The sequence below is a fragment of the Xenopus tropicalis genome, chromosome 5 (assembly GCF_000004195.4).
Source record: "Xenopus tropicalis strain Nigerian chromosome 5, UCB_Xtro_10.0, whole genome shotgun sequence".
Classification (NCBI taxonomy): Eukaryota; Metazoa; Chordata; class Amphibia; order Anura; family Pipidae; genus Xenopus; species Xenopus tropicalis.
Window position 1 is genome coordinate 152,990,295 of NC_030681.2, and position 26,895 is coordinate 153,017,189.

The 26,895-nt window shown below is 49.4% G+C and overlaps 1 protein-coding gene across 1 annotated transcript in view; it reads right to left on the bottom strand.

Annotated features, from left to right (window-relative positions):
• dnajc27 (DnaJ heat shock protein family (Hsp40) member C27) overlaps window positions 1–25,054 on the bottom strand; it is a 68,077-nt gene extending 43,023 nt beyond the window's left edge. Inside the window, 1 exon segment of the mRNA NM_001102684.1 lies at window positions 23,762–25,054. Within this exon segment, the coding sequence (NP_001096154.1) occupies window positions 23,762–24,436 (675 nt within the window). The 5' untranslated portion in view covers window positions 24,437–25,054.
• Window positions 25,055–26,895: the final 1,841 nt, after the last annotated feature.

Sequence of the window (26,895 nt, forward strand, 5' to 3'; positions counted from 1 at the left end):
CACCTATAGTAGCGGTGGGATAATAGCACAGAGGCACCTATAGTAGTAGTGGGATAATAGCACAGCAGCACCTATAGTAGCGGTGGGATAATAGCACAGCGGCACCTATAGTAGCAGTGGGATAATAGCACAGCGGCACCTATAGTAGCAGTGGGATAAAGCACAGCAGCACCTATAGTAGCAGTGGGATAATAGCACAGCGGCACTATAGTAGCAGTTGGATAATAGCACAGCGGCACCTATAGTAGCAGTGGGATAATAGCACAGCAGCACCTATAGTAGCAGTGGGATAATAGCATAGCGGCACCTATAGTAGCAGTGGGATAATAGCACAGCGGCACCTATAGTAGCAGTGGGATAATAGCACAGCGGCACCTATAGTAGCAGTGGGATAATAGCACAGCGGCACCTATAGTAGCGGTGGGATAATAGCACAGCGGTTACTATAGTAGCGGTGGGATAATAGCACAGCGGCACTATAGTAGCAGTGGGATAATAGCACAGCGGCACCTATAGTAGCAGTGGGATAATAGCACAGCGGCGCCTATAGTAGCGGTGGGATAATAGCACAGCGGCACCTATAGTAGCGGTGGGATAATAGCACAGCGGCACCTATAGTAGCGGTGGGATAATAGCACAGCGGCACCTATAGTAGCGGTGGGATAATAGCACAGCGGCACCTATAGTAGCGGTGGTATAATAGCACAGCGGCACCTATAGTAGCGGTGGGATAATAGCACAGTGGCACTATAGTAGCAGTGGGATAATAGCATAGCGGCACCTATAGTAGCAGTGGGATAATAGCACAGCAGCACCTATAGTAGCGGTGGGATAATAGCACAGCGGCACCTATAGTAGCGGTGGGATAATAGCACAGAGGCACCTATAGTAGCGGTGGGATAATAGCACAGAGGCACCTATAGTAGCGGTGGGATAATAGCACAGCGGCACCTATAGTAGCGGTGGGATAATAGCACAGAGGCACCTATAGGTGGTGGGATAATAGCACAGCGGCACCAATAGGAGCAATGGGATAATAGCACAGCGGCACCTATAGTAGCAGTGGGATAATAGCACAGCGGCACCTATAGTGGCAGTGGGATAATAGCACAGCGGCACCTATAGTAGCAGTGGGATAATAGCACAGCGGCACCAATAGGAGCAATGGGATAATAGCACAGCGGCACCTATAGTAGCAGTGGGATAATAGCACAGCGGCACCAATAGGAGCAGTGGGATAATAGCACAGCGGCACCTATAGGAGCAGTGGGATAATAGCACAGCGGCACCTAAGTAGCAGTGGGATAATAGCACAGCGGCACCTATAGTAGCAGTGGGATAATAGCACAGCAGCACCTACAGTAGCGGTGGGATAATAGCACAGCGGCACCTATAGTAGCAGTGGGATAATAGCACAGCGGCACCTATAGTAGCAGTGGGATAATAGCACAGCGGCACCTATAGTAGCAGTGGGATAATAGCATAGCGGCACCTATAGTAGCGGTGGGATAATAGCACAGCGGCACCTATAGTAGCGGTGGGATAATAGCACAGAGGCACCTATAGTAGTGGTGGGATAATAGCACAGAGGCACCTATAGTAGCGGTGGGATAATAGCATAGCGGCACCTATAGTAGCAGTGGGATAATAGCACAGCGGCACCAATAGGAGCAGTGGGATAATAGCATAGCGGCACCTATAGTAGCAGTGGGATAATAGCATAGCGGCACCTATAGTAGCAGTGGGATAATAGCACAGCGGACCTATAGTAGCAGTGGGATAATAGCACAGCGGCACCTATAGTAGCGGTGGGATAATAGCACAGCGGCACCAATAGGAGCAGTGGGATAATAGCACAGCGGCACCTATAGTAGCAGTGGGATAATAGCACAGCGGCACCTATAGTAGCGGTGGGATAATAGCACAGCGGCACCTATAGTAGCGGTGGGATAATAGCACAGCGGCACCTATAGTAGCAGTGGGATAATAGCACAGAGGCACCTATAGTAGCGGTGGGATAATAGCACAGAGGCACCTATAGTAGCAGTGGGATAATAGCACAGAGGCACCTATAGTAGCAGTGGGATAATAGCACAGAGGCACCTATAGTAGCGGTGGGATAATAGCACAGAGGCACCTATAGTAGCGGTGGGATAATAGCACAGAGGCACCTATAGTAGCGGTGGGATAATAGCACAGCGGCACCTATAGGAGCAGTGGGATAATAGCACAGCGGCACCAATAGTAGCAGTGGGATAATAGCACAGAGGCACCTATAGTAGCAGTGGGATAATAGCACAGAGGCACCTATAGTAGCAGTGGGATAATAGCACAGCGGCACCTATAGTAGCGGTGGGATAATAGCACAGAGGCACCTATAGTAGCGGTGGGATAATAGCACAGCGGCACCTATAGTAGCAGTGGGATAATAGCAGGCAGCGGCACCTATAGTAGCGGTGGGATACCATAGCACAGCGGTACCTATAGTAGCGGTGGGATAATAGCACAGCGGCACCTATAGTAGCAGTGGGATAATAGCACAGCGGCACCTATAGTAGCAGTGGGATAATAGCACAGCCGCGCCTATAGTAGCGGTGGGATATAGCACAGCGGCACCTATAGTAGCGGTGGGATAATAGCACAGCGGCACCTATAGTAGCGGTGGGATAATAGCACAGCGGCACCTATAGTAGCGGTGGGATAATAGCACAGCGGCACCTATAGTAGCGGTGGGATAATAGCACAGCGGCACCTATAGTAGCGGTGGGATAATAGCACAGCGGCACCTATAGTAGCGGTGGGATAATAGCACAGCGGACCTATAGTAGCGGTGGGATAATAGCACAGCGGCACCTATAGTAGCGGTGGGATAATAGCACAGCGGCACCTATAGTAGCGGTGGGATAATAGCATAGCGGCACCTATAGTAGCAGTGGGATAATAGCACAGCGGCACCAATAGGAGCAATGGGATAATAGCACAGCGGCACCTATAGTAGCAGTGGGATAATAGCACAGCGGCACCTATAGGAGCAGTGGGATAATAGCACAGCGGCACCTATAGGAGCAGTGGGATAATAGCACAGCGGCACCTATAGTAGCAGTGGGATAATAGCACAGCGGCACCTATAGTAGCAGTGGCATAATAGCACAGCAGCACCTACAGTAGCGGTGGGATAATAGCAACAGCGGCACCTATAGTAGCAGTGGGATAATAGCACAGCGGCACCTATAGTAGCAGTGGGATAATAGCATAGCGGCACCTATAGTAGCGGTGGGATAATAGCACAGCGGCACCTATAGTAGCGGTGGGATAATAGCACAGAGGCACCTATAGTAGCGGTGGATAATAGCACAGAGGCACCTATAGTAGCAGTGGGATAATAGCATAGCGGCACCTATAGTAGCGGTGGGATAATAGCACAGCGGCACCTATAGAGCGGTGGGATAATAGCACAGAGGCACCTATAGTAGCGGTGGGATAATAGCACAGAGGCACCTATAGTAGCGGTGGGATAATAGCATAGCGGCACCTATAGTAGCTTGGGATAATAGCACAGCGGCACCAATAGGAGCAGTGGGATAATAGCATAGCGGCACCTATAGTAGCAGTGGGATAATAGCACAGCGGCACGAATAGGAGCAGTGGGATAATAGCACAGCGGCACCTATAGTAGCAGTGGGATAATAGCACAGCGGCACCTATAGTAGCGGTGGGATAATAGCACAGCGGCACCTATAGTAGCAGTGGGATAATAGCACAGCGGCACCTACAGTAGCGGTGGGATAATAGCACAGAGGCACCTATAGTAGCGGTGGGTATAATAGCACAGCGGCACCTATAGTAGCGGTGGGTATAATAGCACAGCGGCACCTATAGTAGCGGTGGGATAATAGCACAGCGGCACCTATAGTAGCGGTGGGATAATAGCACAGCGGCACCTATAGTAGCGGTGGGATAATAGCACAGCGGCCTATAGTAGCGGTGGGATAATAGCACAGCGGCACCTATAGTAGCGGTGGGATAATAGCACAGCGGCACCTATAGTAGCGGTGGGATAATAGCACAGCGGCACCTATAGTAGCGGTGGGATAATAGCACAGAGGCACCTATAGTAGTAGTGGGATAATAGCACAGCAGCACCTATAGTAGCGGTGGATAATAGCACAGCGGCACCTATAGTAGCAGTGGGATAATAGCAAGCGGCACCTATAGTAGCAGTGGGATAATAGCACAGCAGCACCTATAGTAGCAGTGGGATAATAGCACAGGGCGGACCTATAGTAGCAGTGGGATAATAGCACAGCGGCACCTATAGTAGCGTGGGATAATAGCACAGCAGCACCTATAGTAGGAGTGGGATAATAGCATAGCGGCACCTATAGTAGCAGTGGGATAATAGCACAGCGGCACCTATAGTAGCAGTGGGATAATAGCACAGCGGCACCTATAGTAGCAGTGGGATAATAGCACAGCGGCAACTATAGTAGCGGTGGGATAATAGCACAGCGGTACCTATAGTAGCGGTGGGATAATAGCACAGCGGCACCTATAGTAGCAGTGGGATAATAGCACAGCGGCACCTATAGTAGCAGTGGGATAATAGCACAGCGGCGCCTATAGTAGCGGTGGGATAATAGCACAGCGGCACCTATAGTAGCGGTGGATAAATAGCACAGCGGCACCTATAGTAGCGGTGGATTAAAGCACAAGGACCTATAGTAGCGGTGGGATAATAGCACAGCGGCACTATAGTAGCGGTTGGATAATAGCACAGCGGCACCTATAGTAGCGGTGGGATAATAAGCACAGTGGCACCTATAGTAGCAGTGGGATAATAGAATAGCGGCACCTATAGTAGCAGTGGGATAATAGCACAGCAGCACCTATAGTAGCGTGGATATGCAACAGCGGCACCTATAGTAGCGGTGGGATAATAGCACAGAGGCACCTATAGTAGCGGTGGGATAATAGCACAGAGGCACCTATAGTAGCGGTGGGATAATAGCACAGCGGCACCTATAGTGGCAGTGGGATAATAGCACAGCGGCACCTATAGTAGCAGTGGGATAATAGCACAGCGCACCAATAGGAGCAATGGGATAATAGCACAGCGGCACCTATAGTAGCAGTGGGATAATAGCAACGCGGCACCAATAGGAGCAGTGGGATAATAGCACAGCGGCACCTATAGGAGCAGTGGGATAATAGCACAGCGGCACCTATAGTAGCAGTGGGATAATAGCACAGCGGCACCTATTAGTAGCAGGTGGAATAATAGCACAGCAGCACCTACAGTAGCGGTGGGATAATAGCACAGCGGCCCTATAGTAGCAGTGGGATTAAATAGCAACAAGCGGCAGCCTATAGTAGCAGTGGGATAATAGCACAGCGGCACCTATAGTAGCAGTGGGATAATAGCATAGCGGCACCTATAGTAGCGGTGGGAATAATAGCACAGCGGCACCTATAGTAGCGGTGGGGATAATAGCACAGAGGCACCTATAGTAGTGTGGGATAATAGCACAGAGGCACCTATAGTAGCGGTGGGATAATAGCATAGCGGCACCTATAGTAGCAGTGGGATAATAGCACAGCGGCACCAATAGGAGCAGTGGGATAATAGCATAGCGGCACCTATAGTAGCAGTGGATAATAGCATAGCGGCACCTATAGTAGCAGTGGGATAATAGCACAGCGGCACTATAGTAGCAGTGGGATAATAGCACAGCGGCACCTATAGTAGCGGTGGATAATAGCACAGCGGCACCAATAGGAGCAGTGGGATAATAGCACAGCGGCACCTATAGTAGCAGTGGGATAATAGCACAGCGGCACCTATAGTAGCGGTGGGATAATAGCACAGCGGCACCTATAGTAGCGGTGGTAATATAGCACAGCGGCACCTATAGTAGCAGTGGGATAATAGCACAGAGGCACCTATAGTAGCGGTGGGATAATAGCACAGAGGCACCTATAGTAGCAGTGGGATATAGCACAGCGGCACCTATAGAGCAGTGGATAATAGCACAGCGGCACCAATAGTAGCAGTGGGATATATAGCACAGAGGCACCTATAGTAGCAGTGGATAATAGCACGAGGGCCACCTATAGTAGCAGTGGATAATAGCACAGCGGCACTATAGTAGCGGTGGGATAATAGCACAGAGGCACCTATAGTAGCGGTGGGATAATAGCACAGCGGCACCTATAGTAGCAGTGGGATAATAGCACAGCGGCACCTATAGTAGCGGTGGGTATAGCACAGCGGTACTATAGTAGCGGTGGGAAATAGCAGCAGCGGCACTATAGTAGCAGTGGGATAATATGCACAGCGGCACCTATAGTAGCAGTCGGGATAATAGCACAGCCGCGCCTATAGTAGCGGTGGGATAATAGCACAGCGGCACCTATAGTAGCGGTGGGATAATAGCACAGCGGCACCTATAGTAGCGGTGGGATAATAGCACAGCGGCACCTATAGTAGCGGTGGATAAGATAGACAGGCACCTATAGTAGCGGTGGGATAATAGCACAGCGGCACCTATAGTAGCGGTGGGATAATAGCACAGCGGCACCTATAGTAGCGGTGGGATAATAGCACAGCGGCACCTATAGTAAGCGTGGGATAATAGCACAGCGGCACCTATAGTAGCGGTGGGATAATAGCACAGCGGCACCTATAGTAGCAGTGGGATAATAGCATAGCGGCACCTATAGTAGCAGTGGGATAATAGCACAGCGGCACATAGGAGCAATGGGATAATAGCACAGCGCACCTATAGTAGCAGTGGATAATAGCACAGCGGCACCTATAGGAGCAGTGGGATAATAGCACAGCGGCACTATAGGAGCAGTGGGATAATAGCACAGCGGCACCTATAGTAGCAGTGGGATAATAGCACAGCGGCACCTATAGTAGCAGTGGGATAATAGCACAGCGGCACCTATAGTAGCAGTGGGATAATAGCACAGCGGCACCTACAGTAGCAGTGGGATAATAGCATAGCGGCACCTACAGTAGCGGTGGGATAATAGCACAGCGGCACCTATAGTAGCAGTGGGATAATAGCACAGCGGCACCTATAGTAGCAGTGGGATAATAGCATAGCGGCACCTATAGTAGCGGTGGGATAATAGCACAGCGGCACCTATAGTAGCGGTGGGATAATAGCACAGAGGCACCTATAGTAGCGGTGGGATAATAGCACAGAGGCACCTATAGTAGCAGTGGGATATAGCATAGCGGCACCTATAGTACGTGGGATAATAGCCAGCGGCACCTATAGTAGCGGTGGATAATAGCAACAGAGGCCACCTATAGTAGCAGTGGGATAGATAGCAAGGGCCCTATAGTAGCGGTGATAATAGCATAGCGGCACCTATAGTAGCTGTGGGATAATAGCACAGCGGCACCAATAGGAGCAGTGGGATAATAGCATAGCGGCACCTATAGTAGCGGTGGGATAATAGCACAGCGGCACATAGGACAGTGGGATAATAGCACGGGCACCTATAGTAGCAGTGGGATAATAGCACAGCGGCACCTATAGTAGCGGTGGGATAGATAGCAGGCGCACTATAGTAGCGGTGGGATAATAGCAGACAGCGGCACCTATAGTAGCGGTGGGATAATAGCACAGAGGCCCTATAGTAGCGGTGGGATAATAGCACAGAGGCACCTATAGTAGCAGTGGGATAATAGCACAGCGCAGCACCTATAGGAGCAGTGGGATAATAGCACAGCGGCACAAATAGTAGCAGTGGGATAATACAACAGAGAGCACCTATAGTAGCAGTGGATAATCAGCAGAGGCACCTATAGTAGCAGTGGGATAATAGCACAGCGGCACCTATAGTAGCGTGGATAATAAAGCACAGAGGCACCTATAGTACGGTGGGGAATAATAGCACAGCGGCAACTATAGGAGCAGTGGGATAATAGCACAGCAGCACCTATAGTAGCAGTGGGATAATAGCACAGCGGCACCTAATAGCAGCGTTGGATAATAGCGCAGCGGCACCTATAGTAGCGGGGGATAATAGCGCAGCGGCACCTATAGTAGCGGTGGGATAATAGCACAGCGGCACCTATAGTCACGGTGGTGATAATAGCACAGATCCACCTATAGTAGCGGTGGGATAATAGCACAGAGGCACCTATAGTAGCGGTGGGATAATAGCGCAGCGGGCACTCTATTGAAGCGTGGATATATAGCGAGCGGCACCTATAGTAGCGGTGGATAATAGCACAGCGGACCTATAGTAGCGGTGGGATAATCAGCACAGATGCCCTATAGTAGCTGTGGGATATATGACAAGAGGCACCTATAGTAGCCGGTGGGATAAACAGCCAGCTGCACTATAGTAGCGGTGGGATATAGCACAGCGGCACCTATAGTTAAGCTGGTGGGGATAATAGCACGCGGCACCTATAGTAGCAAGGGGATATGCACAGCGGCACCATAGTAGCGTGGGGATAATAGCACAGCGCACCTATAGTAGGCGTGGATAAGCCAAGCGGCACCTATAGTAGCAGTGGGATAATAGCACCGAGGCACTATTAGTAGCAGTGGGATAATAGACTGCGGCACCTATAGTAGCTGTGGGATAGATAGCAGCCAGCGGCACCTATAGTAGCAGTGGGATAAAGCAGCGCGGCACCTAAGTAAGCGGTGGATAATGCAGCAGCGGCAACCTAATAGTGACGGTGGGATAACATGAGACAGGGGCACCTATGTAGTCGGGTGGGATAATAGACAGCGCACCTTAATAGTAGCGGGTGGAATAATAGCACAGCTGGCACCTTATATAGCGGTGGGATAATACACAGCGCACTATAGTAAGCGGTGGGATATATAGCACCGCGGCACCTATAGTGAGCGGTGGATAATAGCATAGCGGCAACCTATAGTATCCGGTGGGATAATGAGCACAGCTGCACTATAGTAGCGGTGGGATAATAGCTACAGCGCACCTATAGGTAGCGGCTGGATAATAGCACAGCGGCACTATAGTAACAGTGGGTAATAGCACAGCGCACCTATGTAGGCAGTGGATAATAGCAGCGGCACCTATAGCTACGGTGGGATAATAGCACTACAGCGGGCACCCTATAGTAGCAGTGGGGATAATAGCACAGTGCCGGGCTCACCTATAGTAGCAGTGGGATAATAGCACACCGGAACCTATAGTAGCCTCAGTACCACAGCTTTGGATCCCAGCCTTGGAACAGATCCCCATAGACGCCCATGGGTGCCAGATGCTGGGCTCTGTGTCAGGCTAAAATGTATCTGTTAATTCCATTTGCTTTTAATGAGCTCGTTACTTATCTCCCTCCCATTTCCCCACGTGCCACTGACACACTTGACCAGTTATTAAATCATCCATACGTTCTAAAAATCTGAGCTGTCAATCAATCAATGCCTGCCCCGCCTCTATGCCGGAGGCATAGAGGCGGGGCAGGCAATATATGATTGACAGCTCAGATTTTTAACCACAATTACTTTCACTTTTATAGAATGCCCTATTCTTGGCAAACTTTTCAATTGGTCTTCTTTTATTATTTTATAGGTTTTTTTTTAAAATTATTTGCCTTCCTCTATCCTCCCGATTCTTTCCAACCTTCAAATGGGGGTCACTGACCCCGGCAACTACAATGTTATGACTTATACGTCTATCTTGGCCCTCCTTGATTCATATTCCTGTCTCCTTTTCAAACCCCTGCCCGGTTGCTAGGTAAAACCGGTCCCTAGCAACCAGATAGCCGCTGAAATTCCACACTGAAGAGCTGCTGACCAAAAAGCTAAATAATTCCAAAACTGCAAATTATAAAAAAATGAAGACCAATTGCAATTTTTTTTAAAAAAATAGTCATTTTTATAGATTGAATGTTGAGACGGGCTGCTGTCTCCGATGCACGTGGTCCAATCGGGAAGGAGCAGGAAACCCAGGGCTCAGGGGAGTATTGACACTGGGGCAGGGAACATTAGGCAGAAAGCAAACACAGATACAGGGATTAGGCACACAGATGCCTCCTACTATCACTTTACACGGCAGCGGCACAAAGGGTAGGCATCTCTTGATTTAAAGGGGAAATAAAGCCTACATTTATTTGAAAGTTTATATACAAAAAAAGGGGGTTGTTCACCTGAGTGATTTTTCAGTAGGATGTAGAGAGTAATATTCTGAGACAAATTGCAATTGGTCTTCATTTTTTATTATGTGTAGTTTTTTAGTTATTTCACCTTTTTGTTCAGCAGCTTTCCAGTTTGGAATGGTTGCTAGGGTCCAAATTACCTTAGTAACCAGGGAGTGGCTTGAATGGGAGACTGGTATATGAATAGGGGAGGGGCTGAATAGAAAAATTGTTAGAAAAAGTGACAATAACTATAAAACTGGAGCCTCACAGAGCAATAGGGTTTGGCTGCCGGGGTCAGTGACCCCCATTTGAAATCTATAACATCCTTAGGTTCCCTCAGTCGCCCGTTCACTCGGGGCCACAGCTCCATCCCTACCCGCACTGTTTTGCCTTCTCATCGGCTTTGTGCCCCTCACTTCCTGCAGCCACTCGGCCCAGACATTCAGTCTCCTGGCTGCTTAGTCTGTAGGGTGCAAGGAACCACTTCCCCCATATTTATATATATAATTATATATTCACTAAGACTGCAGCACGGAGATTTCACCATCAGCAAAGGAAGGGGTTTGCTATTCTGCCTGTGTCTGTGTAGCTTTCCTCAAGGTACTCTGGTTTCCTCCCATACTCCAAATGCATTTAGGCAGGTCCCCCCTAGTGTGCATATAGGACCTTAGATTGTAAGCTCACTGGGGCAGGGGCTGATGGGAATGTGATAGGGACCTTAGATTGTAAGCTCCACTGGGGCAGGGACTGATGGGAATGTGATAGGGACCTTAGATTGTAAGCTCACTGGGGCAGGGGCTGATGGGAATGTGATAGGGCCTTAGATTGTAAGCTCACTGGGGCAGGGACTGATGGGAATGTGATAGGGACCTTAGATTGTAAGCTCACTGGGGCAGGGCTGATGGGAATGTGATAGGGACCTTAGATTGTAAGCTCACTGGGGCAGGGACTGATGGGAATGTTGATATGGGACCTTAGATTGTAAGCTCACTGGGGCAGGGACTGATGGGAATGTGATAGGGACCTTAGATTGTAAGCTCACTGGGGCAGGGACTGATGGGAATGTGATAGGGACCGTTAGATTGTAGCTCACTGGGGCAGGGAACTGATGGGAATGTGATAGGGACCTTAGATTGTAAGCTCACTGGGGCAGGGACTGATGGGAATGTGATAGGGACCTTAGATTGTAAGCTCACTGGGGGCAGGGACTGATGGGAATGTGATAGGGACCTTAGACTGTAAAGCTCACTGTGGGCAGGGGCTGATGGGAATGGGATAGGGACCTTTAGATTGTAAGCTCCTGGGGCAGGGACTGATGGGAATGTGATAGGGACCTTAGATTGTAAGCTCACTGGGGCAGGGACTGATGGGAATGTGATGGGACCTTTAGATGTAAGCTCCACTGGGGGGGGGGACTGATGGGAAGGGGAATAGGGCCGTTAGATTGTAAGCTCACTGGGCGGGACTGATGGGAATGGGATAGGGACCTAGATGTAAGCTCCACTGGGGTAGGGACTGATGGGAATGTGATAGGGGCCTTAGATTGTAAGCTCACTGGGCAGGGACTGATGGGGAATGGGAATAGGGCCCTTAGATTTAGCTCACTGGGCAGGGACTGATGGGAATGGGATAGGGACCTAGATTTGTAAGCTCACTGGGGTAGGGACTGATGGGAATGTGATAGGGACTTAGATTGTAAGCTACTGGGCAGGGACTGATGGGAATGGGATAGGGCCTTAGATTTGTTAAGCTCACTGGGGCAGGGCTGATGGGATGTGATAGGGACCTTGATTGTAAGCTTGCACTGGGGGCTAGGGACTGATGGGAATGTGAATAGGGACCTTAGATTGTAAGCTCACTGGGGCAGGGCTGATGGGAATGTGATAGGGACCTTAGATTGTAAGCTCACTGGGGCAAGGGGCTGATGGGAATGGGATAGGGACCTTAGATTGTAAGCTCACTGGGCAGGGCTGATGGGAATGTGATAGGGACCTTAGATTGTAAGCTCACTGGGGCAGGGGCTGATGGAATGGGATAGGGACCTTAGATTGTAAGCTCACTGGGGCAGGGGCTGATGGGAATGGGATAGGGACCTTAGATTGTAAGCTCACTGGGGCAGGGACTGATGGAATGTGATAGGGACCTTAGATTGTAAGCTCACTGGGGCAGGGGACTGGTGGGAATATGATAGGGACCTTAGATTGTAAGCTCACTGGGGCAGGGACTGGATGGGAATGTGATAGGGACCTTAAGATTGTAATCTCACTGGGGCAGGGACTGATGGGAATGTGATAGGGACTTAGATTGTAAGCTCACTGGGGCAGGGACTGATGGGAAATGTGATAGGGACCTTAGATTGTAAGCTCACTGGGGCAGGGGCTGATGGGAATGTGATAGGGACCTTAGATTGTAAGCTCACTGGGGCAGGGGCTGATGGGAATGGGATAGGGACCTTAGATTGTAAGCTCACTGGGGCAGGGACTGATGGGAATGGGATAGGGACCTTAGATTTGGTGACTCTCCTATAGGTGTAATTGGGAGGGTAGAAGTGAAAGCCCATTGGTTTAGGGGCCACAGGAAGTTGCTGGGTGATATTTTGCCACTCCCCTTTCTGTATCCCTGCGCTTTGTACTTTGGGGGGAAATTCGATGACATTTCCCGGCGTATAAATACAAAGTCGCTCAGTATCGTCTCACCAAAGAGCCGACTCGCGGGCGGTTTCGGGACATGAGATCCCTGCGCTCCCGTTATTTGGAAACTGCACCCCATTTATCATCGGGATTTGGGGGAATTACCCGCTTAGTACATAAATACGTAATAAATCCCCGCGAGCCCGTTAGCAGCATGATTAGCGTCGGCTAATTGGATTAAATGCCATATTTCGGCCACTGCAAACAGATCTCTAAATCACTGAACTGGAGCCATTTTGTTGCACAGAATGTTTCTCATATCTGATTTCCAAGAATTCCGTGTAGGAGGAGAATGAGCTCCGTGTGTGAATCACTCCCATAGGAACCCATTCCCTGTAACCCCGAGGGGACCGAAACCCTCGCAGCGCTGTCACTTCCTACATACTGTACTGGCCATATAGGCTACTAACCCCCCCCCCCCCACTGCTACTATAGGCACCATCTCTCCCTACTATACCTGCTATCCCACAGCCCCAGTCCCTTCCCAGGGGCTATTATCCCCCCACTGCTACTATAGGCACCATCTCTCCCTACTATACCTGCTATCCCACAGCCCCAGTCCCTTCCCAGAGGCTATTATCCCCCACTGCTACTATAGGCACCATCTCTCCCTACTATACCTGCTATCCCACAGCCCCAGTCCCTTCCCAGAGGCTATTATCCCCCACTGCTACTATAGGCACCATCTCTCCCTACTATACCTGCTATCCCACAGCCCCAGTCCCTTCCCAGAGGCTATTATCCCCCCACTGCTACTATAGGCGCCATCTCTCCCTACTATACCTGCTATCCCACAGCCCCAGTCCCTTCCCAGAGGCTATTATCCCCCCACTGCTACTATAGGCCACCATCTCTCCCTACTATACCTGCTATCCACAGCCCCAGTCCCTTCCCAGAGGCTATTATCCCCCCACTGCTACTATAGGCACCATCTCTCCCTACTATACCTGCTATCCCACAGCCCCAGTCCCTTCCCAGAGGCTATTATCCCCCCACTGCTACTATAGGCACCATCTCTCCCTACTATACCTGCTATCCCACAGCCCCCAGTCCCTTCCCAGAGGCTATTATCCCCCACTGCTACTATAGGCACCATCTCTCCCCTACTATACCTGCTATCCCACAGCCCCAGTCCCTTCCCAGAGGCTATTATCCCCCCACTGCTACTATAGGCACCATCTCTCCCTACTATACCTGCTATCCCACAGCCCCAGTCCCTTCCCAGAGGCTATTATCCCCCCACTGTTACTATAGGCACCATCTCTCCCTACTATACCTGCTATCCCACAGCCCCAGTCCCTTCCCAGAGGCTATTATCCCCCCACTGCTACTATAGGCACCATCTCTCCCTACTATACCTGCTATCCCACAGCCCCAGTCCCTTCCCAGAGGCTATTATCCCACTGCTACTATAGGCACCATCTCTCCCTACTATCCCTGCTATCCCACAGCCCCAGTCCCTTCCCAGAGGCTATTATCCCCCGCTGCTACTATAGGCAACATCTCTCCCTACTATACCTGCTATCCCACAGCCCCAGTCCCTTCCCAGAGGCTATTATCCCCCCACTGCTACTATAGGCACCATCTCTCCCTACTATATCTGCTATCCCACAGCCCCAGTCCCTTCCCAGAGGCTATTATCCCACTGCTACTATAGGCACCATCTCTCCCTACAATACCTGCTATCCCACAGCCCCAGTCCCTTCCCAGAGGCTATTATCCCCCCACTGCTACTATAGGCACCATCTCTCCCTACTATACCTGCTATCCCACAGCCCCAGTCCCTTCCCAGAGGCTATTATCCCCCCACTGCTACTATAGGCACCATCTCTCCCTACTATACCTGCTATCCCACAGCCCCAGTCCCTTCCCAGAGGCTATTATCCCCCCCACTGCTACTATAGGCACCATCTCTCCCTACTATACCTGCTATCCCACAGCCCCAGTCCCTTCCCAGAGGCTATTATCCCCCCCACTGCTACTATAGGCACCATCTCTCCCTACTATACCTGCTATCCCACAGCCCCAGTCCCTTCCCAGAGGCTATTATCCCACTGCTACTATAGGCACCATCTCTCCCTACTATACCTGCTATCCCACAGCCCCAGTCCCTTCCCAGAGGCTATTATCCCCCCACTGCTACTATAGGCACCATCTCTCCCTACTATACCTGCTATCCCACAGCCCCAGTCCCTTCCCAGAGGCTATTATCCCCCCCACTGCTACTATAGGCACCATCTCTCCCTACTATACCTGCTATCCCACAGCCCCAGTCCCTTCCCAGAGGCTATTATCCCACTGCTACTATAGGCACCATCTCTCCCTACTATACCTGCTATCCCACAGCCCCAGTCCCTTCCCAGAGGCTATTATCCCCCCCACTGCTACTATAGGCACCATCTCTCCCTACTATACCTGCTATCCCACAGCCCCAGTCCCTTCCCAGAGGCTATTATCCTCCCACTGCTACTATAGGCACCATCTCTCCCTACTATACCTGCTATCCCACAGCCCCAGTCCCTTCCCAGAGGCTATTATCCCCCCACTGCTACTATAGGCACCATCTCTCCCTACTATACCTGCTATCCCACAGCCCCAGTCCCTTCCCAGAGGCTATTATCCTCCCACTGCTACTATAGGCACCATCTCTCCCTACTATACCTGCTATCCCACAGCCCCAGTCCCTTCCCAGAGGCTATTATCCTCCCACTGCTACTATAGGCACCATCTCTCCCTACTATACCTGCTATCCCACAGCCCCAGTCCCTTCCCAGAGGCTATTATCCCCCCACTGCTACTATAGGCACCATCTCCCCTACTATACCTGCTATCCCACAGCCCCAGTCCCTTCCCAGAGGCTATTATCCCACTGCTACTATAGGCACCATCTCTCCCTACTATACCTGCTATCCCACAGCCCCAGTCCCTTCCCAGGGGCTATTATCCCACTGCTACTATAGGCACCATCTCTCCCTACTATACCTGCTATCCCACAGCCCCAGTCCCTTCCCAGAGGCTATTATCCCCCCACTGCTACTATAGGCACCATCTCTCCCTACTATACCTGCTATCCCACAGCCCCAGTCCCTTCCCAGGGGCTATTATCCCACTGCTACTATAGGCACCATCTCTCCCTACTATACCAGCTATCCCACAGCCCCAGTCCCTTCCCAGAGGCTATTATCCCCCCACTGCTACTATAGGCACCATCTCCCCTACTATACCTGCTATCCCACAGCCACAGTCCCTTCCCAGAGGCTATTATCCCCCCACTGCTACTATAGGCACCATCTCTCCCTACTATACCTGCTATCCCACAGCCCCAGTCCCTTCACAGAGGCTATTATCCCCCCACTGCTACTATAGGCACCATCTCTCCCTACTATACCTGCTATCCTACAGCCCCAGTCCCTTCCCAGAGGCTATTATCCCCCCACTGCTACTATAGGCACCATCTCTCCCTACTATACCTGCTATCCCACAGCCCCAGTCCCTTCCCAGAGGCTATTATCCCCCCACTGCTACTATAGGCACAATCTCTCCCTACTATACCTGCTATCCCACAGCCCCAGTCCCTTCCCAGAGGCTATTATCCCACTGCTACTATAGGCACCATCTCTCCCTACTATACCTGCTATCCCACAGCCCCAGTCCCCTTCCCAGAGGCTATTATCCACTGCTACTATAGGCACCATCTCTCCCTACTATACCTGCTATCCCACAGCCCCAGTCCCTTCCCAGAGGCTATTATCCCCCCACTGTTACTATAGGCACCATCTCTCCCTACTATACCTGCTATCCCACAGCCCCAGTCCCTTCCAGAGGCTATTATCCCCCCACTGCTACTATAGGCACCATCTCTCCCTACTATACCTGCTATCCCACAGCCCCAGTCCCTTCCCAGAGGCTATTATCCCACTGCTACTATAGGCACCATCTCTCCCTACTATACCTGCTATCCCACAGCCCCAGTCCCTTCCCAGAGGCTATTATCCCCCACTGCTACTATAGGCACCATCTCTCCCTACTATACCTGCTATCCCACAGCCCCCAGTCCCTTCCCAGAGGCTATTATCCCCCCACTGCTACTATAGGCACCATCTCTCCCTACTATACCTGCTATCCCACAGCCCCAGTCCCTTCCTAGAGGCTATTATCCCCCCACTGCTACTATAGGCACCATCTCTCCCTACTATACCTGCTATCCCACAGCCCCAGTCCCTTCCCAGAGGCTATTATCCCACTGCTACTATAGGCACCATCTCTCCCTACTATACCTGCTATCCCACAGCCCCAGTCCCTTCCTAGAGGCTATTATCCCCCCACTGCTACTATAGGCACCATCTCTCCCTACTATACCTGCTATCCCACAGCCCCAGTCCCTTCCCAGAGGCTATTATCCCACTGCTACTATAGGCACCATCTCCCCCTACTATACCTGCTATCCCACAGCCCCAGTCCCTTCCCAGAGGCTATTATCCCCCCACTGCTACTATAGGCACCATCTCTCCCTACTATACCTGCTATCCCACAGCCCCAGTCCCTTCCTAGAGGCTATTATCCCCCCACTGCTACTATAGGCACCATCTCTCCCTACTATACCTGCTATCCCACAGCCCCAGTCCCTTCCCAGAGGCTATTATCCCACTGCTACTATAGGCACCATCTCTCCCTACTATACCTGCTATCCCACAGCCCCAGTCCCTTCCCATTGGCTGCATTGTTATACACAGCTCTCATTCCCCCAGGACATGTGATCATGGAACAAATATTTAAAGGACCCACCTGCTCAGTAACAATACTAAGTCTGGAGCTGCATTTGCCCATTTGGGAGATTTACTAAGTGATCTCAGGGGGGTGTTTTTGCTCTAATTGCCTATATTGTAGTATAAAGCTCAGTCGTTTAAATGTTGTTATTTTGAAGCAAGCAGCCCGTGTATAGTAACATAACTACAGCACCATGGCAAAGGCATTAACTATTTATCACTTGGTGGCACTGAAATGGGAAAGTACATTAAGCAAAGAATAGGCCCCTGGGTTGTATTTTATATTTACTCGCCCTTTTAGCACCTTTTGGTTTGAATTTATATCAAGCTTTTTGTCAGTGGGTGGGTTCTTGGTTGACCCTGTAGCACGAAACAGAGTCTGACCAACCGCAACTTGGACAACTGAACTAACTGGCTAAATATTGAATATATATAATAAGGATATTAGCAGTCACTGAGGGGTTCTGTGCCCCCCATATAAAGGCACAAGGCTGCAGGCTGAGTTATACAGGGAACTCTGAGTATCACTCATGTATTATAAGGGATAATGTACCCCCTACTGTAAATGATAAGGATATTAGCAGTCACTGAGGGGTTCTGTGCCCCCCATATAAAGGCACAAGGCTGCAGGCTGAGTTATACAGGGAACTCTGAGTATCACTCATGTATTATAAGGGATACTGTACCCCCTACTGTAAATGATAAGGATATTAGCAGTCACTGAGGGGTTCTGTGCCCATATAAAGGCACAAGGCTGCAGGCTGAGTTATACAGGGAACTCTGAGTATCACTCATGTATTATAAGGGATAATGTACCCCCTACTGTAAATGATAAGGATATTAGCAGTCACTGAGGGGTTCTGTGCCCATATAAAGGCACAAGGCTGCAGGCTGAGTTATACAGGGAACTCTGAGTATCACTCATGTATTATAAGGGATAATGTACCCCCTACTGTAAATGATAAGGATATTAGCAGTCACTGAGGGGTTCTGTGCCCATATAAAGGCACAAGGCTGCAGGCTGAGTTATACAGGGAACTCTGAGTATCACTCATGTATTATAAGGGATAATGTACCCCCTACTGTAAATGATAAGGATATTAGCAGTCACTGAGGGGTTCTGTGCCCCCCATATAAAGGCACAAGGCTGCAGGCTGAGTTATACAGGGAACTCTGAGTATCACTCATGTATTATAAGGGATAATGTACCCCCTACTGTAAATGATAAGGATATTAGCAGTCACTGAGGGGTTCTGTGCCCATATAAAGGCACAAGGCTGCAGGCTGAGTTATACAGGGAACTCTGAGTATCACTCATGTATTATAAGGGATAATGTACCCCCTACTGTAAATGATAAGGATATTAGCAGTCACTGAGGGGTTCTGTGCCCATATAAAGGCACAAGGCTGCAGGCTGAGTTATACAGGGAACTCTGAGTATCACTCATGTATTATAAGGGATAATGTACCCCCTACTGTAAATGATAAGGATATTAGCAGTCACTGAGGGGTTCTGTGCCCATATAAAGGCACAAGGCTGCAGGCTGAGTTATACAGGGAACTCTGAGTATCACTCATGTATTATAAGGGATAATGTACCCCCTACTGTAAATGATAAGGATATTAGCAGTCACTGAGGGGTTCTGTGCCCATATAAAGGCACAAGGCTGCAGGCTGAGTTATACAGGGAACTCTGAGTATCACTCATGTATTATAAGGGATAATGTACCCCCTACTGTAAATGATAAGGATATTAGCAGTCACTGAGGGGTTCTGTGCCCATATAAAGGCACAAGGCTGCAGGCTGAGTTATACAGGGAACTCTGAGTATCACTCATGTATTATAAGGGATAATGTACCCCCTACTGTAAATGATAAGGATATTAGCAGTCACTGAGGGGTTCTGTGCCCATATAAAGGCTGAGCCTGTAGAAGATTTAATGAACCTGTATAAATATGTAAAGGGCCAGTACAATAGCCTATAATGCCTATATAGTTCGCTTCAGAACTTTCCATCTACAAAGGAGAGAGAGTTACTCTTCAGTAATGAGAGTTTTACAGCGTTGGTGCAACTACAACTTACTGCCCCCCCCAGCAGAATCTTATTATGGGTCCTGCATCGCATCCCACGACCATAACAAAAATAAAACCTCTTTATTTCTGCCAATTTGCTGCAAATTGCTGAAAAAAAATTCTTTCCGACTTCTTGAGAAGGAGCAGGAGCAGGAGCAGGAGAAGCCCCTAATCTGATTCTGGGGAACTTGTCGTTTATTACTCACTAAAGGCATCCGGCCCTCTCCGTATCAGAGAGACAATTCCACAAGGGACATATAAACAACAGTTACAATATTAGAAATAGTTCATGTATGGGGGGGTCTTACTGTGACCCCGATGCCTGTCTGTCTGAAGGGACCTTGCTATGGAATAGAATGATTTTTCCCCTGTTACAGAGCAGGTTGGGGCGTTTGTACTGGGCCCCCAAGCACCATGTGGGACCCTTAGGGAGGAAATATTGTGAAACAGTTCAGCAGAAACATCAGGGATGTCTAAAGGCTGCCAGAGCATGCTGGGAATTGTAGTGTCCCAACTTTTTTTTGCCTCCTTCTCAGTTTGCAATCATCTCCCTCACCCCTCGCCACCCTGTGTGTTACTTATTCCCTCCTCACACACACACTGCCCCCTCCCTGCCTTCCTTACGATGCCTATACATTGGCCAATATAGACCACGTTTGTCGGCATAGCCCACATTACAGGCCCCACCCATTTACCTATCAATATAATCCTGCATGCATGTCACATGGTATAAGTGAAGGCAACACACAACCAGATAGATTGTAAGCTCAATGGGGCAGGGACTAATGGGAATGTGATAGGGACCTTAGATTGTAAGCTCACTGGGGCAGGGACTGATGGGAATGTGATAGGGACCTTAGATTGTAAGCTCACTGGGGCAGGGACTGATGGGAATGTGATAGGGGCCTTAGATTGTAAGCTCACTGGGGCAGGGACTGATGGGAATGTGATAGGGACCTTAGATTGTAAGCTCACTGGGACAGGGACTGATGGGAATGTGATAGGGACCTTAGATTGTAAGCTCCACTGGGGCAGGGACTGATGGGAATGTGATAGGAACCTTAGATTGTAAGCTCCACTGGGGCAGGGACTGATGGGAATGGGATAGGGACCTTAGATTGTAAGCTCACTGGGGCAGGGACTGATGGGAATGTGATAGGGGCCTTAGATTGTAAGCTCACTGGGGCAGGGGCTGATGGGAATGGGATAGGGACCATAGATTGTAAGCTCACTGGGGCAGGGACTGATGGGAATGTGATAGGGACCTTAGATTGTAAGCTCACTGGGGCAGGGACTGATGGGAATGTGATAGGGGCCTTAGATTGTAAGCTCACTGGGGCAGGGACTGATGGGAATGTGATAGGGACCTTAGATTGTAAGCTCACTGGGGCAGGGACTGATGGGAATGTGATAGGGACCTTAGATTGTAAGCTCACTGGGGCAGGGACTGATGGGAATGTGATAGGGACCTTAGATTGTAAGCTCACTGGGGCAGGGACTGATGGGAATGGGATAGGGACCTTAGATTGTAAGCTCACTGGGGCAGGGACTGATGGGAATGTGATAGGGACCTTAGATTGTAAGCTCACTGGGGCAGGGACTGATGGGAATGGGATAGGGACCTTAGATTGTAAGCTCACTGGGGCAGGGGCTGATGGGAATGTGATAGGACATTAGACTGGGGCAGAGAATGATGTAAGGCAGTACATGGCTAAGATGACATCTGATTGGCTGCAGACTTGCATCAGACAGCGGGTGTAACAGGGCACACTGGGCAATTCATCGCTAGGGATCTCACTTATCTCATAATAACAACTGTATCTCTGACTATAACTAGTTATCCAGCTTATCCCCCAACGTGGGGCTGATACTTGGTCTGTGGAAAAACCCAGGCAGAGAAACAGCCCGTCCGCTGGCATCAGTTTCCTACCCTGCCTGCCCCCAGAAGCATTGTCTCCGCCACCGTGGCATTGGCCTAAGGGTCAGGGGCTGATATATTGTTTGCCCTAATGTGGCCATACACGTGGGACCCTCGGATGGTCCGGCCCTAAAACCAACAATTGGATTAGCCTGATTTCGCCCAGACGCCAAATGAGGGGATCAGGCCGTGTATGGCCAGCTTTAGGCAGAACAGCATCAGGGTACAGCCTTTGGGGGAAATAGTACATTCCGTCTTTATGTATATTTGTAATGAAGCTGCCATATAGTTTCACATAATGAGAGCATCATGCTTATAATGTGCATAATATATATATATATATACAGTTTAGTCATTTCCCTATGGGACCAAACTAAATTATATCCTTATAAACGGTGCTTAGTGAAAAAACTTGTATATTATAATAAAGTACCCCCTGTTGTAATATATGAGGATATTAGAAGTCACCTCAGAGTTCCATGACCTGTATAAAAGCCCTCAGCCTTCAGCCTCGTACCTATGGTTATGGAACTCCTCGGGGACTTATAATATCCCTATATGTTACAATAGGGGGTACTTTATTCACTATATATTATAAGGAACTCCTCGGGGACTTATAATATCCCTATATGTTACAATAGGGGGTACTTTATTCACTATATATTATAAGGAACTCCTCGGGGACTTATAATATCCCTATATGTTACAATAGGGGGCACTTTATTCACTATATATTATAAGGAACCCCTCGGGGGCTTATAATATCCCTATATGTTACAATAGGGGGCACTTTATTCACTATATATTATAAGGAACTCCTCGGGGGCTTATAATATCCCTATATGTTACAATAGGGGGCACTTTATTCACTATATATTATAAGGAACTCCTCGGGGGCTTATAATATCCCTATATGTTACAATAGGGGGTACTTTATTCACTATATATTATAAGGAACCCCTCGGGGGCTTATAATATCCCTATATGTTACAATAGGGGGCACTTTATTCACTATATATTATAAGGAACTCCTCGGGGGCTTATAATATCCCTATATGTTACAATAGGGGGTACTTTATACACTATATATTATAAGGAACCCCTCGGGGGCTTATAATATCCCTATATGTTACAATAGGGGGCACTTTATACACTATATATTATAAGGAACCCCTCGGGGGCTTATAATATCCCTATATGTTACAATAGGGGGCACTTTATTCACTATATATTATAAGGAACCCCTCGGGGACTTATAATATCCCTATATGTTACAATAGGGGGCACTTTATTCACTATATATTATAAGGAACTCCTCGGGGGCTTATAATATCCCTATATGTTACAATAGGGGGCACTTTATTCACTATATATTATAAGGAACTCCTCGGGGACTTATAATATCCCTATATGTTACAATAGGGGGTACTTTATTCACTATATATTATAAGGAACTCCTCGGGGGCTTATAATATCCCTATATGTTACAATAGGGGGTACTTTATTCACTATATATTATAAATAAATCCTCTGTGACCAATGGGATACTCTGACCTGCAGTCACATGATCCAGAGCCGGACTGGCCAGCCAGAGTACCAGAAGACGTCCCAGTGGGTCAAGACCCTAGTGGGCCCCAACCATAAAACTTTGCCCTATATCTATATTTATTGGGACCTGAATATGAGCTTGTAGAGCAGTGATCCCCAACCAGTGGCTCGGGGGGAACATGTTGCTCCCCAACCCCTTGGGTGTTGCTCTCAGTGCCCCCAAACCAGGGAGTTATTTTTGAATTCCTGACTTGGGGGCAAGTTTTGGTTGAATAAAAACAAGATTTCCTACCAAATAAAGCCCCTGTAAGCTGATAGGGTGCATAGAGGCCCCTAATAGCCAATCACAGCCCTTATTTGGCTCCTCCATGAACTTTTATGGTGCTTGTGTTGCTCCCCAAGTCTTTTTACATCTGACTGTGGCTCCCGAGTAAGAAAGGTTGGGGATCCCTGCACTAGGAGGTCCGGTCCGACACTGTGGCCCAATAACTCTCCACTGACCCAGTTATGGTTGCCACCATTGCTGGTTATTAATAACATTGGCATCGAGCATCATTATCATCGGCCCGGTGGCAACTCTGGACCCATTCTGGGCCTAGTTCACAGCTATGAGAGTGGCACTTACCTGCCGTAACAAGGCATTGCCATTGATGGAATCCTGCTGCTGCTGAGCGATGGTGACGCCCAACACCAGGGTATGGATGCCGCAGGACACCGCCGTGATGAGGACGATGGGGGTGAGACGAAGAGGCAGAGTGATGAAGAAGGAGAAGACAAAGAAGGCCTGCCAACCCACCGTGTCACTGGCCTCGTGGAAGTGTGCAAAGTTGAGGCCCAAGTAAGAGAAGATCTGGGCGGCGATCAAGATCCACAGGATGTAGGGGACGAACTTACGGGAGATGCGGTCCGGTAACAAGCCAAACTTGCATAGGACGAAGAGCAAGAGGTGAGCCAAGAGCCCCACCACCGCCACCAAGGTCGACGCCAGTTTGTCGTTGCTATACACCACGGCGCACATGACGATAACGTAGCAGTCGAAGAGGGCGGCGAAGACCACCAGGACCAAAAGCGTCTCGTGCCGCTGCCGCCTAAAGTACGTCTGGTAGAGGTTCTCCAAGGACTCCGGCGCAAAGGTGAGGCGCATAAAGCGCGGCAAGCAGAGGCAGCAACCGGAGCTCCGGACGGTGACCTCGTGCGTCCTGCCGACCCCATGCTCCGGGTCCGACGGCAAACTCACCGAATAGTCCGCCGAATATTCCGCAGAGTACTCCGGCTCGGAAAAGGCTCGGTTCCGGGGCATCTTTTCCATGGAGCGCCTGGGTATTGCTCGAATAAAAAATAGGCAGTAAAAAAAGAAGTTCTGGCAACGGGCGAGTTTCCGAAAGACACCAAAACAAAGGTCTATGTCATCTTAACGTGCGCCCCTTTTAGTTGGCCTTTAATCATCGGCTTTATAGGCCGGAATCCAGAGCCGCTAGCGATTGGATATCCACATCCGTACTCATTGCCTACACGCTCCCCCTGATTAATGGGTCCATGGCGTTGGGGGGGCGGAATGAGCCATTCCTAGGTGGGGGGCGACCCAGTCCGACGGAACCTTAATGGCTGCGCGTCTCCCCCCCCCCTCAGATTCCCCGTCGCTCCTTAGACTGAAGGTATGGAATACACGGATTTAACCATCTGATACCCGCTCCACAGGTTAAAGGTGGTGCTTATTCTATTTAGCAGTCTCTTTGTTTTCAGTCAAAGTAGAAGAATCCTCATGTCTCCCAATGCCAATCAGCCAATAAAATGACAGCTGGGGGTGCGTGATATAAAGGATATTCCTAGTCCCATAATAAATATCCGAATGGGAAAGGCAGCGGCGTCCGGCCAGGGATGGGAGGATGGATCAGCGTGATGTTTTCCATGCAAAATCCATGGTTACGTCTGTCGGCCCCCCGAGCTTCAGTGATGCTGCGAAATGCGCTGGCAGTTGCTCCTCAGAGCGGCAGGGCTGGCACCCTTCTCCATGGCACTGGGAGACACAGAGGAGGGGGTGCCGGATGGATCATTTCTATCCTCAGGAGATTCACACAAAGGAGGCAGAAGCAGGCAGCTGTCAGCTTTATCCAGCTGTCTCCGAGCCCCCCCTCTGCCTGCGCTGCTGCTGCTGCTGGATTGTCCCTGCGGAGGGCAAACAGACAGGGGCATGCCTCCCCCCCAGGTGTATTACGGCCCCTGCGCCCGTCCCACCACCCGGCTCTGCTGCTGCTGCTGCACGGACTCCACCACTGGGCTCGGTTCTTACATCACATCCATTTTCCTTGCTGCTGCTGCTGCTGCTGTTCCCTGTGCATCCTCCACCCCCTTCTCATTTGCCTTCCCTTCCAGTCTTGTGATGGGGGGGAAGAGATTCTAACGCTGTAACTGCCATCTGCTGGCCGCAGCAGGAACAGCAGCCAATAAAGAGAATGAATTTAAAGGGGAACTCCGGCTTCCAAACCAAAAATTGTTAAAGAGCCCCACACAGCACAGGGGGGCCGATTCATTAAAACACGAGTTCGAATCCCGAATGGGAAAAATTCGGATTGGATACGATCATTCCTGAAGATCGCAAATATCACGAAAATGCTTACGAAAAAAAGTCGTATTAGTCACGATAATATCGTATTGGCGATCTGAAATTCATGAAATTTTAGTACAGAATGATTGCAAATACAGCGGCAGAACCTTTCCGAATTATTCGCGCAAGCGTACGAAAAAGTCACGCAAGCGCAAAAAAATCGCCAAAAATACGCTCAGAGAGTTCGTGTCTCCCCCAGAGACTCATAATATCCCTATCACTGTGATCTATTCCTTCAATAACTATGAATAAATCCCATGTTTATATGCTGAAATCCAGCTGCAAAACAGTTCTTCTCTTTGTGCATCATTTGAAATCCTGACAGGGGAGGAGGGACTAAAACATTGCTCTTACAAATTGTAACAACTTCCCCACAGCTTACAGACAGCATGCAGGAACTACATAACCCACAATGCATTGCACTGGGATGTTCCCTTCCTTATTGACATCACGTGTGCAGCAGGGGATTGTGGGATTGGGAGGAGGCAGGCTGAGGGACAGGCGACTACTGTTTTATTTGAGTCACAAAGTAGTCAGCCAGATCAGCAGGGGGCGGGGCTTAGGGAACAGGGGGCGGGGCTTAGGGAACTGTTTCAAACCATATTATTACATTAAACATCATGAAAAGGCTGCATATTTTTAAATTGATGTATATTGTAGATTGTAAGCTCTTTTGGGCAGGGCTCCCTTCCCCTCCTGTATCGGTTATTGATTGCTTTATATGTTACTCCTTGTAGAGTGTAAGCTCTTTTGGGCAGGGCTCCCTTCCCCTCCTGTATCGGTTACTGATTGCTTTATATGTTACTCCTTGTAGAGTGTAAGCTCTTTTGGGCAGGGCTCCCTTCCCCTCTTGTATCGGTTATTGATTGCTTTATATGTTACTCCTTGTAGAGTGTAAGCTCTTTTGGGCAGGGCTCCCTTCCCCTCTTGTATCGGTTATTGATTGCTTTATATGTTTCTCCTTGTAGAGTGTAAGCTCTTTTGGGCAGGGCTCCCTTCCCCTCCTGTATCGGTTATTGATTGCTTTATATGTTACTCCTTGTAGAGTGTAAGCTCTTTTGGGCAGGGCTCCCTTCCCCTCTTGTATCGGTTATTGGTTGCTTTATATGTTACTCCTTGTAGAGTGTAAGCTCTTTTGGGCAGGGCTCCCTTCC